The sequence below is a fragment of the Lasiodiplodia theobromae genome (assembly GCF_012971845.1).
Source record: "Lasiodiplodia theobromae strain AM2As chromosome Unknown scaffold_25, whole genome shotgun sequence".
Taxonomy (NCBI): domain Eukaryota; kingdom Fungi; phylum Ascomycota; class Dothideomycetes; order Botryosphaeriales; family Botryosphaeriaceae; genus Lasiodiplodia; species Lasiodiplodia theobromae.
This window is the reverse complement of record NW_023336458.1, coordinates 573,695-586,251: the sequence shown is the minus strand read 5'-3', so window position 1 is coordinate 586,251 and position 12,557 is coordinate 573,695. Positions and strand designations below refer to the sequence as shown.

Below are 12,557 nucleotides of genomic sequence, written 5' to 3'. Positions count from 1 at the left end.
TGCGGCCAAGGCTCGGAACAGGCAAAAGCCGAGGAGTCTATGCTGCGTAACACCACTCTGCACTACCGTCAGCGTCACGTAGCACCTGTGGTCTGAGTTCGCGCCAGTGGGTGCCTAAAGTTAATCTCTAGCGGGCTTCCACGTTACCACTAGCCCCGCGCATTCTCTTCCTCAATTCTTCCGCGTTCAGCAAACATCAGCTACGGAGGCAAACAATGTAAAGCGGCCCACCAGTCGTCATCAATGTCTGGAGTCGCAGAGGCTCCCGTAGGCATACCGATGATGCAGCCTGCGGACTTCGGTGTGACATTCTGGATTTGGAACCAACTTGACTCTGCACCCCAGAAGCGAGTCGACATTCCATCCACGCAGATACTTTCAGAGTGTCAGGAGCCGTGGAGCGGACCCTTACGTATTATGTACGTCACTTTGAGCTGTCAAGATTCGTGGATGCGCTAACTGATCAAGCTCTGCTCCACGCGACCTGATGAAGCCGCACCCAAAACAGGCGTTCAGGAATCTGCTTGAGCGCTTCAAAGTTCCCCCAAAATTTGAGTTGGAGCGTCAGCAAGCGGTCAACCACGCGGTAGGGACTCATGTGCATACTGACAGCCAGACAAATGGTAAGCCACGTTGTTTCAACGAAAGGCATCAGCAGACAAAAACTGACTATAGTTCCGCAGTAACATGGTTTCGGCTCGTTTGCAAGAATGTTAATATTGTTGAGGATCGACAAACCGGTCGATGGAACATACAGGGAAGTGATATCTACAGTGACAGAAGCTGGTTTGATTCTTCGTATGTACTCATTGAGCAACGAGGCAGTCAGGGGGTAACGTTGCTGTGTTTTGGAATTTCTGAATCGTTGGAACATCGTTTCGATGAGCTCAGACCTGATCGCGAATTTTCTGAACAGCCTTGGTCAATCTTTGCGGTGGTATTTCAAGCTCTCTTTGTGGAGATGGATGTGGTTGCCTGGAAGCTTGCGGACGTTTTTCGAAGTACGGAGGAGGTAAGTAACGCCACGCAGGATTGAATATCGAATTCATTCTTACCTGTTTCAACCAAAATTTAGGACACCCTACAAACCGCGAAAAAGTTTGAAGGGTCCACTGCGGCACTGTTCAACTTTCCTCGACTGCATAATATATCGAAGCACTGCATATATATCTCAGAAGGATTCGAGGCAGCGAAGGAGATTGTCCAGGCCTTGATTAAGGTTATGGAGCACGAAACAGGACCCGGTATGGGTAATAATGCTATGCGGGATCTACGGCATGCTGCACAGTTGTTCAGATCATCTCAACTCCGTCTGGCAAGTCTTGAGGGACGAATTTCTAATATCACGAATCTGGTAAGCTTGAATGTTTGACTCGACAAACAACCCTGCGAGATCACCAAGAACTAATTCTACTCCATAGTCCTTCAATATTGTTACACAACGAGATAGTCGACGAATGGGACGAGATAGCAGATCCATGAACACTATCGCTATCATGACGTTACTCTTTCTTCCAAGTACATTGATTGCGACGCTTTTTGGGAGCAACTTTTTTGATTTCGGGTTGGACGACAAGGATAAAAAAAGTGAAGTACGGGTATCTGGCCTATTCTGGATTTTCTGGGCGATTTCGGTTCCTTTTACAGGAGTAGTAATGACTTTGTGGTTGATGAAAGCACGGGTCAGGGGGACCGTTGATGACGTAGTTTGAGTCAGAGCCATGAGAATTCTTATAGTTGGAGTTGAACACAAATTATTTTGCTCAAGTGTGCTGATTCGATCGAACTGGGTGGGCATGTGCACATAACGGCGTCGGTCCGTATCAGGGAAAGTCATCAGTGGCGACGCCTTTAACATGTATAGATGAAAGGCTTATCTTACAGCGGTATAGGTTAGCCGAGTATGAATAGTGAGTAGTGACGACAGTATTGCATTCCGGGTCGTCACAAGATAGCGTGACGGTCGCCAAGTCATTGACAGGGCGGAATAGCATGGCGTACGATATGGTGTTGGCGTGGTGGCACGGCTGGCGGTATTGCGATTGTCAATGGTAGGACGCCGTGTCACGAGCGTATGTCTTTCCTGTATTCCCTCCACTCCTGCCTTCGATGCAATTGGTTTCCTGTAGTGTATATGGGGCATGATTTGGACTACAATGCGGCCTCTGCCATTTCTAGTTCTTGTATGTTTTCGGGCTTCTTCATGGCAGCATTTCTTCCCGCTATACTTTGATTCAAGGCACCGTAATTTGGGGAGAAAGTCTGATTTACATGCAGTTAAAGGCACTGAGAGCCAAGAACTCGACACCCAAAGATTTATTACTTTACACGTAGAACGAAGGTTCACCAGGTTGCTGACCATACCATATGCAGGCATCCAATCATTACATATTGAGAAATTGACTTGGGAATGCTCGGAAATCAATGTCATGGTCCTTTCCTTGAGTTATTCTCTGCAAAATTGCAAGTCCGGCTTAAGCTCCAAAGCCTTTGAGCCGCAACACAACATCCTACGAACTGGGGACAAGGAACACAACTGCCTTCTTGAGAATGGTCACGATGTTTGGATCGAACCCTTCCCGATCTCCTTTGCGGATTACGGCAGGCTGCACGACCAACGCAACCTGCCAACCGTCGAGTGCTGTGGGATCATCCTGAGAGATGTTCAAGTGCACATCATGGTGATCCATCTCCTCTGAATTAGAGTAAAATTTTGACGGGAGGGGTTCATCACCACGAAGCCCTCGAGTCATGAATAACGTCTTCTGTGTCCATAGCTGGTACGCAAATTTGCCGATAGACTCAAGTATGGTCTGGAGCTGCGTTTCGACAGCTGGTGGGTAAGGGTGATTGAGAAGTGGAGAGACATGTTGTAGGAAGGTTCTGCTCAGATCGGAACAGTGGGCTTTGATGGCATCATCGATGAGATTCCTCATGAACTCCTGATTCGTCCCGCTGTCCGTTGGTTTTGGTGGATACATTATCCTGAGAATCTGTGAGCGTACGGAATGCGCTCCTTTAGGGTCACCTTTGAAGAGTCAGCAGGCTTCACGATTACGTCTGAGTAACCTACATTTCTCCAATTCCTTGAATAGCGCATTGACAGGATACAAGATCTCCGAGGCGATCCCTACCGGTAACTCGCTTTCGAGTGTGCCTGGAAATCTAAGGCGGCGATAAAGAAAGAAAGACCAGTCATCCAGGAGTTTGGAAGAGACGAATTGTTGCAATAGAGCTTCAAGTAGGATGTGAACCTTGACCTTGCCGATGCGCTCGTCAGAAAGTTGCACACTCAAGACATTCTCAAGGATTCCGCGCCGCACTATCTCTCCGGCCTGAGATTCGCCGATCTGATCGACGCTTGAAATTGTCAAACCTTCCGTTCTTGACCATTTCTTTGCATCTCTTGCAAATCTCATGAGCCACTCCCTGGTGTCACTGTCGTCTGGAGGTGCCCACACCGCCGGCTCAAGGGTTTGCAGCACACTCTCCTGAAGTTGCCGGTATGAATCCTGGTCTTCCTCATGTTGGCGCTCGAGGCCCTTGATCTTCTCATCCTTCTGCCTGAGTTGGTCTAACAGCGTCTTTGTGGTAGTCAGCCTCTGCAAGGTTATTTTTTCTCAGACTAGAGCCACGCTACGTACCTTTGTATCTGTCCTGGATGGGTAAGGATGGCCTTCTCGCCCGGTGCGTCTGTATTTCCTGGCTCCGGCATCTCTTCCTGTACCGAAATCGGCGTTTTGCTCATCAGCCTCGTCATACCGCATAGTCGTGTGCTGCATCGCTTTCACGGAGCTCTCGCGCGGATGTATCTATTGTCCAGTTAAATCACCACGCTCATGCGTTAGCATGTGAGTAAACATGCCTTGTTCATCATGGTGCTGTTTGTATCGGCATCCACCATGACCAGGTCGTCTTCTCCTCCCGGGGGCCCAAGAGAGGGGTCCATTTGGCCGGCAAACCGTGCAGGAGGGGAGTATAGAGTATCTGTCGGGTATGTAGAGTCAAGATGTTGAGGGACCTCTGCATTCTCTGTACTCTGGCTTCGTTCCAAAGCTTTGTTTCGTACGCGATCGACATCAGGCTGCCGCTCGCTTCTGCGCACCCAGCCGCAGAACGCCTCATCCGCGGCGTTACCCGTTCCCGTCTTGCTACAGATATATCGCATAATTCTGCAAGTCTGTTGTCTGAGTGCTACTTCCGCCTTCTCGCTCTAAAACTCTAGAATCAGCATTCACTAAACCAACAAGTTTCCTATCTGGAGGGGGAAGGGCATAGTCAACTCAATATTTCATGCGCCTTTGGCTTTCCTCTTCTACATGCAGGCCCTTGTTAACTGCCGAAAGATAATGATCTAGATCGCCCTGTGCCACGGTTGTTGCCTGCGAAAATGAGCGGCGCGGTAAACAAATTCCTCCAGATTCCGAAGACTGCTGCCTACTGTGGAGGATGTAGAGCTAATCATTCCCTTTTAAGATATACCTTATCCACCTTCGCAACGTGTCGCCACTGAAGTCAGTGTACGTAGTACTTTCGTGTGTGGGGCAAGGCTGTGGGTCGTGGACTGATAGAATGTTGACTGAGTCGTACTACCGCGCCGAGCTGCCGCGGCTCTTTTTACGGAACAACCCCGCTCATCAGCTAGACACGTTGTTTTGATGCAGCCTGATCGTGTTCTTCTCAAACACGCGTAACTGCGGCTGCAAGCGCTCAAATACTTACAATCCTTCTTCTCTCGAGCCATGCACATTTCCCCACAATCTTCCTACTACAGTTCGCACATCAGAAAATTCTTTTCTTTACCTGACTACGCCGTCAAAGCGTATGTACCTAAAAGAGGAAGATGACGAGGCTCCAGCAGAACGGTCATCGCATCGTCGTCGGGGTCGACTTCGGCACAACATACACAGGTACCGGGAGCCCATCCATGCTGAAGACACATCGTTAATATGTGACATGATAGGGGTCAGCTGGGTAACCACTGTCAGCCAGCAGACCATTCAGGAGATCGACATCATCAACGAATGGGGCGGAAGCGGGGCAACAGGCAGCTACAACTGGAAAGTCCCTACCGTTATCGCGTACCAAAACGAGAACTCTCCGTGGAGCCCAAGAGGGGACAAATGGGGCTTCCAGGTCAAGCCTGAGATGGTGTCTTGGGCGTGGATGAAGCTACTCTTGGACCAGGACCAGGCGAAAAGGCACTACGACGATACGCTCCCGGAGGTCAAGCAGCACCCGCACAAGTCACCCGAGCAAATTGTTACCGACTTCCTTTCCCACGTGTACAAGTTTTTGATCGGGACACTAGAACGTCGTATGACCCCCAGCGTTGTGCAACAACTCCCGATCGAGTTTTGGTTTACCACACCAGCGATCTGGTCAGATCAAGCCAATCATGCGACGAGAAGGGCAGCCCGGGCCGCTGGCTTCGGAAGCCGACCAGGAGACCGAATATTCATGATTCAGGAGCCCGAGGCAGCGGCTGTTGCTGTCCTGAAAGACCTCACGGTCCATGGGACCAATGTCATTGTCAAACCGGGTGATGGTATACTCATATGTGATTGTGGCGGGGGGACGGTTGATTTAATAACCTACAAAGTGACGCAGACTTATCCAACCCTCCAGTTCGAAGAGCTTGTAGTTGGGTCAGGTGGCAAATGTGGCTCCACATACGTTGATCGCCGCTTCCTGGCTTGGATGTCGGAAACGTTTGGCCCAGCTTTCGACGGGCTTCGTGACAGACTCAAGTGTCCTGGGAGCAAGATGATGCAGGAATTTGAGTCACATAAGCGCGCATTCAGCTCCGACAATTGTGAACATTTCGAGCTGGGTCTATCCATGCATGACGTTCCGGATTCGCCGTCATACGATGCTTCGGAAAACACAGTGAAGATTGAATGGTAATTCAGCCAATGCACTGCATATACACCAATGCTTGCTGACGTACCAAGGTCTACTATGAAAAGCTTTTTTGAACCAGCTGTGGAGAGGATTATAGGCTTGATCCAGGAGCAAACGCAGCAAGCAGCAAACATTGGGGAGAGAGTCCATGTAAGCAGTACTTTACGACACACTTGAGTAGTGAGCTAATACCCGTTTACAGAAAGTCGTTCTCGTTGGGGGCTTTGGAGATTCAAAGTTTCTTTACACCGAGCTTGAGCGGGTGTGTGCGCAGTGGCAGATTCAAGTTCTATGTCCGAAGCATCCGTGAGTCGCCGTAACCCGTTGCTGATAGAGTACAACTAAATTACAAATAGCCAAGCCGCCATTGTAAAAGGGGCAGCCTTGAGGGGGCTAGAGAATATCAAACCGCAGCGTAAAAAATGCAGACAACATTACGGCTTCGAGAGCGCCCATACCTTTCGACCGGGGATCGACCCACAACAGGACTATTGGTTTGACGAGATCGACGGTCAGCACTTGTGCCTACACCGGATGGAATGGGCAATGTCGAAGGTGATCAACTCCGTGTCATAATACCCTCATTCTCCTTATGCTAAGTCGCGTACAGGGCCAATACATGGATGAGGGGGTGTTCTTCAGAAGCTCTCAAGTATTGTGGCAAACAGCAGCACAGGCAAACAACCCACCGCCGGTCAATCTGTACCGCAGCGAAAGTGAGGAGCAGGCTGAAAGATGCTATTATGCAGGTACGTATAAATCAAGTTCGTAGAATTATTTATTCATACAGATCACTAACTCGGAGGGATAGGGGTTCAAAGTGTTGGCCAGATAGGTCTGCGCTTCAATTCTCTGAACTTCAGTGCTTTCGAGACCAAGATTCACAAGGGAGTCATGCATTACCACCTGGCTTATGAAATTCAAGTGTTTCCTTCCACAAAAGAGGGTGTTCTCCGCTTTCGTGTTGTTTCACAAGGACAGGAAATTGGATCTGCGCAGATTGTGTACACGAAGTAAACCACCCGAAACAACCACCTACAGTATCCAATACAAACAAAATTTTCTTCATTTCAATCTGCATGGTACTTAGCTGTTACATTCTAGCTGGGGTTCCTATATCGTGCATGTACACTGCATGCTTTCTTTCCCCTTTGAAGTCTAGCTGGGATACTCAGACTATCGTTCATCATTGACCGCCGAGCCGCATATTCCCGCCCTTCATCCGATCACTAACGGCCATTTGCATCCCATCTTCGTTTGCGACTCACGTACGATCTTGGCCAAAAGCAATCAATGCCGAGTCCTGAGTACACCAGTACCCCTTCTTCTGTATCGCCATTGTTAACTGCAGCATAAACACACAGAGACTGGTATGAAGCTATAAAGCCCTATAGATTACTCTACCCGACATGAAGACAGTCAAATGGCTCCAGTTAATGGGCGTCATACGGACACAGGGTAATAACTATTTGATTTATCTTCCATTCAAACTGCTTGCTGATTCGATTGAATTTAAGTCCGGCTCCATGGTGTCCCCCTCACCATTTGCACCAAATCTATCTCTTGCGCCGCGGAATGTCGAGTCACGATCCTGAAAAGCCTTTTCGCCATATTCTATCATTTCAAGAGAATAAAAACGAACTCCTGCTACCTGTTGACATTGACAAATTTACGACCTCAGTGTAGATGAAGATGTTGAGGTTGTGGTGGGCGGTCCCTTTTTCCACTGTGACTTTCCATTGCGCCTGTATGACCATGGTCTTGTGCCAGATACTTCGACCCGTTTCACTTAATTTGCGACGTTTACAGTAACCGTGACGATGCTGCTTTCAGTAACAGTAACAGTATAGTCAGGACACTCCGTTGCCGTTGGAATCCCGGAGCCAGACTGTTGGAGTGAAGTGACGTACTGGGTCACCACCACGGTCTCTAAGAGTGGAACTCCAGCGGCCGCATCAGCAGCGGTGACGGAGAAACTGGGCAAGACCGTAGTCACCGGCTCATACGAAGAGTCAGTGCTCGTTGCATTTATGGCGGCCGTGTTGTTGCTGAAGGGATAAGGGGCAACAAAAGAGGAGGGAGCTGACACGAACACGGATGAAGTAGGCGTGGTCGAAGCTGGCATTTGAGTGGCAAACCCTGATCCAGTAGTCGTGGCTGCTTGTTCGATCGTCGTGTTCCCATTCGCGGAGGGCCAGACAGCTGGGCCCGGAATGGTGTAGTTCAAATCTGGTCGGTACATGTAGAACAGAATCCCCGGCTCGGAACCGTTGTAGACGCCCGGGATCTTGACGGTCGGCTCCGGGGTGGCCGTGCTCTCACCCAAGACATTGATCTGGGCGCAGTTGTAGTAGAACTCCGCGCCGCCGAACTCGCCGGCACCGTGCAGGGCGATGTGTTCGATCCGCACGAGATACTGGCCAGCAGGAGTCTGGCTGGGCAGCGTGAAAGTGAAGTTCCCGAGCCCGGTGACGCCCCACTCGATGGACCCGTCGGCGGTCCAGCCCGGAAGAGGGCCCAGCTCGTAGATCTTGAACCAGTCGCCAGAGCCGTCATAGTCGCGGACGTCGCCAGGAGCCCGGGACAAATAGACGCTCAAGGGTCCGGGATGCTCGATCAGTGCGTTGAAGTCGGTCCCGAATCCAAGTTCAGCGCCGGCTTGGACATCGTAGACGAGGGTTTTGGATGCAAAGTCCTGAGAGCCCGTGTTGCAGCGGAAGTCGGTGCTCTCGTACATCCCCTTTTGGGGCATATATCCTTGAGTGGTCTCACGGACATACTCGAAGTATCCGGTAAAGTTGCCGTCGACAATGAGATGTGGAAAAAAGTAATGGGCGGAACAAGGAATGGACCAGGTCGACAAGGCAACTGCAAGAACTGGGGAAAACTTCATGGCGAGAGCGACAGAATGAAGAAAAAATAAAGTAGACCTGGTGCTACTCGAAAGGCGTTTGTCAGAAAGAATGGAACGATAAAAATGTGAAATGAATGATAGACTGTCGGCGTGGGATCTCTTCCCGGCTTTGGGGATGATTATATTACTGTGGAATCTGTAAACGGCTCCTAAATGTTTGGACCAATTTGCTTGGTGGATAGCTCGAACTATTCGCAAACAGCCAATCATACCATTTAGCGCCCGTTTCAAGCATATGTCAGGGGCTGGAACCGCGTGGCGCTAGAGGCGCATTGGTGCGCGGGATGTACCCGAAAAGAGCAGCGCCTCCCGCCATCCCCGAATATGCGACGGTATTAAGCGATGATCTTCGTGATTTTAGCCTTAGGCTCACGACAGACATTATTGACAGGATTGTCGTCGATCGGTGGGTAGAGGCGGTGCCGCGCGGAATACTCCGACCAGCAGACATGGTGGGCCGGGTCAAAATTATGTCAAAATCTGCTTCATCCTCTGTGCACGCACATATCACTGAGACCAAAGTATACTAAAAAATTCGGAAGACTGCCGGAAAATTTAGGGGCAACTTGACGATGAATTGATCAGTAGGTTTAGAGATAGAATTTGGTCCAGGTCCATCAACTATTTTGAGCTGGATGGAACTCAAATTTCCAGAGAGTCGGAAGGTGATCCGATGATCGGGAGGCCATTCGATGGTCTATGAGGAGTTTCGAGGGGGAGCCAACACCATATTAAAAATATATTGAAGGACTGGTTGACCCTATACCACCAACAAATCTAGTCCGCTGTGTCGGCACGTACATATTTGACGTTGACAGGCAGTAATTGACAGACACACTCCGATGTACACATTTGAGAAACCTGGCAAGGACGACGCAGAAATGCAGACAACATTGTGTTTGAATCTACAATCAGTGGAAAGAATTGGTCCTCCTTTGAATAAATGACGACGCAATATCTGAGTAGTAGTGCGAGGTGATTAGACTGCCAATGCTACTAGCTACTAAAGAACGTGGTGGGGAAGATCCCCCTGATGCCAAGGAAAGTAATCTGCAAGTTGCAGATAAATCGTCTAGACATAAAGTTTAACGTGAAACAATTCAGTCCAGACACGATGCGGTGAAGCGCCGCTCTCTTTACCATCGTCTTCTACTCAGCTGCTAAGACAATGACAGCCCAGGCCGGTGCGGAGAAAGAAAAGACCCCGTCAGTTGCTGTGACTGTCGATACCACGGGAGCACTGACAGGAGAAGCAGTGTCGGAGTTGGCGGCTGACGGGTCATCGTTTGCCAAGATGGACAGGGTGGCAGTCGTCTTTCCTGCAATCTCAATGGTTACATTTTGAACGTCTTGGCCGTAGTTTGCGAGCTTCACGATGTACGTGTCACCCGAACTTGTGGCGCTCCAGTACAAAGGCCCAAAGGCGGTGTCGGAGGTGACGGCATGTGTTGTGTCACCGGCGTTCTGGGCAAACAGCTGCTGGACGTAGTAGCTTGTGGAAAGGTAGATAGCGTCAGGAGCTTGGTGGTAGGAGATTAAATCAGGCTGAGTCTATGTTAGCAGGATGCATTGGGAATTGATATGAGAACACGCACTCGCCACTGTTGGTTATCAACCAGCCGAAGCAACGGGGCGTAAGCGGCAAACCTGATCAGGTCGCTGTTACGCTCCATTCCCATCATGTACACAGCCTCTCCAACAGATCCCTGCATGTCGGGCCAGTCAATATTGACTCGAGCGTATTCGCCAACCATGTAGAGATGGCTGCGGTCAATGTTGTCGAAAAAGCCGAATAGATCTACAAATCCGTCTGGGGAATTGTAATTGTGCAAGTCCAGTATGATACCTTCAGGAATGGGGTCAGGTAAGCAGGTAGCGTTCTCCGTGGAGGCGATCAACTGCAGGTCTGGATAAGCCCGAGAGATGGCGTCATGGAATACAGCCAGGCGTTCGGGATACGTGTCACAGGCAAAGTAATCCTCATTGCCGATCTCAACGTATTTGACGTCCCAGGGGTCCGTTTGGCCATTTGAAGCGCGGAGAGCACCGTATGTCGTGCTTGTGTCGCCGAGAACATACTATCAGAGTTAGCTACATGTAAAAGAAATATGCACTGAAGCCGGTCAACAACTCACCTCGAGTTCGTTCAGGACTTCTTGAACGTAAGGCTGCAGTGCATCGCCAGTGATGGCGGTGCCGTCGAGAGAGTATCCGGCATAGATGGCGAGAACCGGTTCCAAACCCATATCCTCGCACCAGTAGAGGTACTCGTGCAGGCCTGGTACTACATTAGCAGATTTATCAATCGTCTGGGATAAAGGTTCTTACCTAAAGCGTCTGTGTTGGTGTAGCCCCACGTGCCTACCAAGCTGTCAGTACGGATATCTTTATTTCGTGCTTTGCAAACGGACCTCGATGTCCTGGTCGGTTCTCGAGTGGGCCAATAGTTTCGTTCCACTTCCAACGGTTTTCTACATTAGGGCCCTCACTAAATGACTTGTTAGCAATGCGTTTGGTCTGCAGTACTTGAATACATACAGGTTGTTGCCTCCAGGAAATCGGAGAAATGTCCCTTGGATATTGACAAGTGTTTCAGCGATCCACGGTTTCAACCCATTTTCTCTACGAGATGTCAGCAAAACATGCGCAATAGAGGAAGAAACCCGGCCGTACCTGTTGTTCCAGGTGGTGGGATAGAGCTGAGGAAGCGCGAACCATAGCGAGGATCCAGAGACAAGCCCAGCATCAAACGTCAAGTGATATGAAATGTCAGTCTCGCTTGTCTCTGTGGTCGTCGCTGTGGCCTCGAAAAGGGTGTACGAGTCAGACACGCTGTCAACATGGAATGTGCTCTGGCCGAAGACAGTTCCACTACTGTTTCCGATCAGAGAGAAGGTCATATCACCGCTATACTCTCCACGGACGTAAATTGAGTGAGAATAAGTGCTGCCATCAACAGGCACACCCCAATACCCAGAGTTGATGAAGCCAGCCTCACCAGCGGCCCCAGCTTCAACATCAATACGAAGAGTCCGGGGGATCGCATCCGTAAGTGGAACTGTATCATCCATCGCGAGGGAAGTGCCGTTCAAAGATCCGTAGGCGCTAAGATCCGGATCTGGCCCCTGGAAACCGTTGTTGCGGATGAGCTGACCATGAAGGCCGCCGTCTCCTGATTGATTGATATCCTACACTGACACATCAGTCCCTGTCCACCCACTATGGTTGAATGTCTCACCTCAAACATCAAACCCCACATGTGCGAGGATGTTGCATTTCCGCTATCTTGGGATACCGTCAAGTGAACAGCCAATGAAGGTGCCGTGGAAGCGATGAGTGCAACAGCACCTATCAAAACAGAACGCGGATGGAGCAACATGACGAATACCGGTAGGTTTCAAGAACAACGAGTGGTACAGATAGACGGATTTGCCGGACAATGATGGCAATAACATCGAGCTTTATCTCCTTGCATGGGAGTGCATTCTCCGCTCCGCCAACAAGTGCCGGGAATTGCTTTGTGGGCTTGTGGGATGGAAATTCAAGGATTCCCTGGACGGAGCCCACAATCCCACCGTATCCACCGCTGCAGCCTCTAAAAGCAGAAGGCGACAGTGGAAAGTTTGCCCATTCTGGCACCTGGCGTGATCAAAGCGGCTTATCCCACGGTTGCGGATTATTGTCGAGATCTTAGCCTCAATCTCACCCGCCGGAGTGCCGATCACGCCGGGTATGTCAA

General features: G+C 50.0%; 4 protein-coding genes across 4 annotated transcripts; 1 reads left to right on the top strand and 3 right to left on the bottom strand.

Annotated features, from left to right (window-relative positions):
- Positions 1-2,510: 2,510 nt before the first annotated feature.
- LTHEOB_8170 (uncharacterized protein) lies at positions 2,511-3,782 on the bottom strand (the record flags this gene model as incomplete). Its single annotated transcript, XM_035517618.1, has 3 exons — positions 2,511-3,028; positions 3,074-3,584; positions 3,645-3,782. 3 exons carry the CDS (start codon positions 3,780-3,782, stop codon positions 2,511-2,513), a joined length of 1,167 nt encoding a protein of 388 aa, XP_035370717.1.
- A 1,061-nt stretch (positions 3,783-4,843) lies between these two features.
- On the top strand, positions 4,844-6,921 carry LTHEOB_8169 (Heat shock protein 70; the record flags this gene model as incomplete). The annotated part of the gene is made up of 7 exons (XM_035517616.1): positions 4,844-4,910; positions 4,964-5,903; positions 5,955-6,054; positions 6,107-6,210; positions 6,261-6,459; positions 6,515-6,653; positions 6,716-6,921. 7 exons carry the CDS (start codon positions 4,844-4,846, stop codon positions 6,919-6,921), a joined length of 1,755 nt encoding a protein of 584 aa, XP_035370716.1.
- A 772-nt stretch (positions 6,922-7,693) lies between these two features.
- LTHEOB_8168 (uncharacterized protein) lies at positions 7,694-8,797 on the bottom strand (the record flags this gene model as incomplete). Its single annotated transcript, XM_035517615.1, has 1 exon — positions 7,694-8,797. One exon carries the CDS (start codon positions 8,795-8,797, stop codon positions 7,694-7,696), a length of 1,104 nt encoding a protein of 367 aa, XP_035370715.1.
- Positions 8,798-9,967: 1,170 nt separating this feature from the next.
- LTHEOB_8167 (Alpha-N-arabinofuranosidase A) lies at positions 9,968-12,077 on the bottom strand (the record flags this gene model as incomplete). Its single annotated transcript, XM_035517614.1, has 8 exons — positions 9,968-10,363; positions 10,414-10,896; positions 10,954-11,096; positions 11,147-11,179; positions 11,230-11,306; positions 11,357-11,440; positions 11,492-12,006; positions 12,057-12,077. 8 exons carry the CDS (start codon positions 12,075-12,077, stop codon positions 9,968-9,970), a joined length of 1,752 nt encoding a protein of 583 aa, XP_035370714.1.
- Between the last annotated feature and the right edge of the window lie 480 nt (positions 12,078-12,557).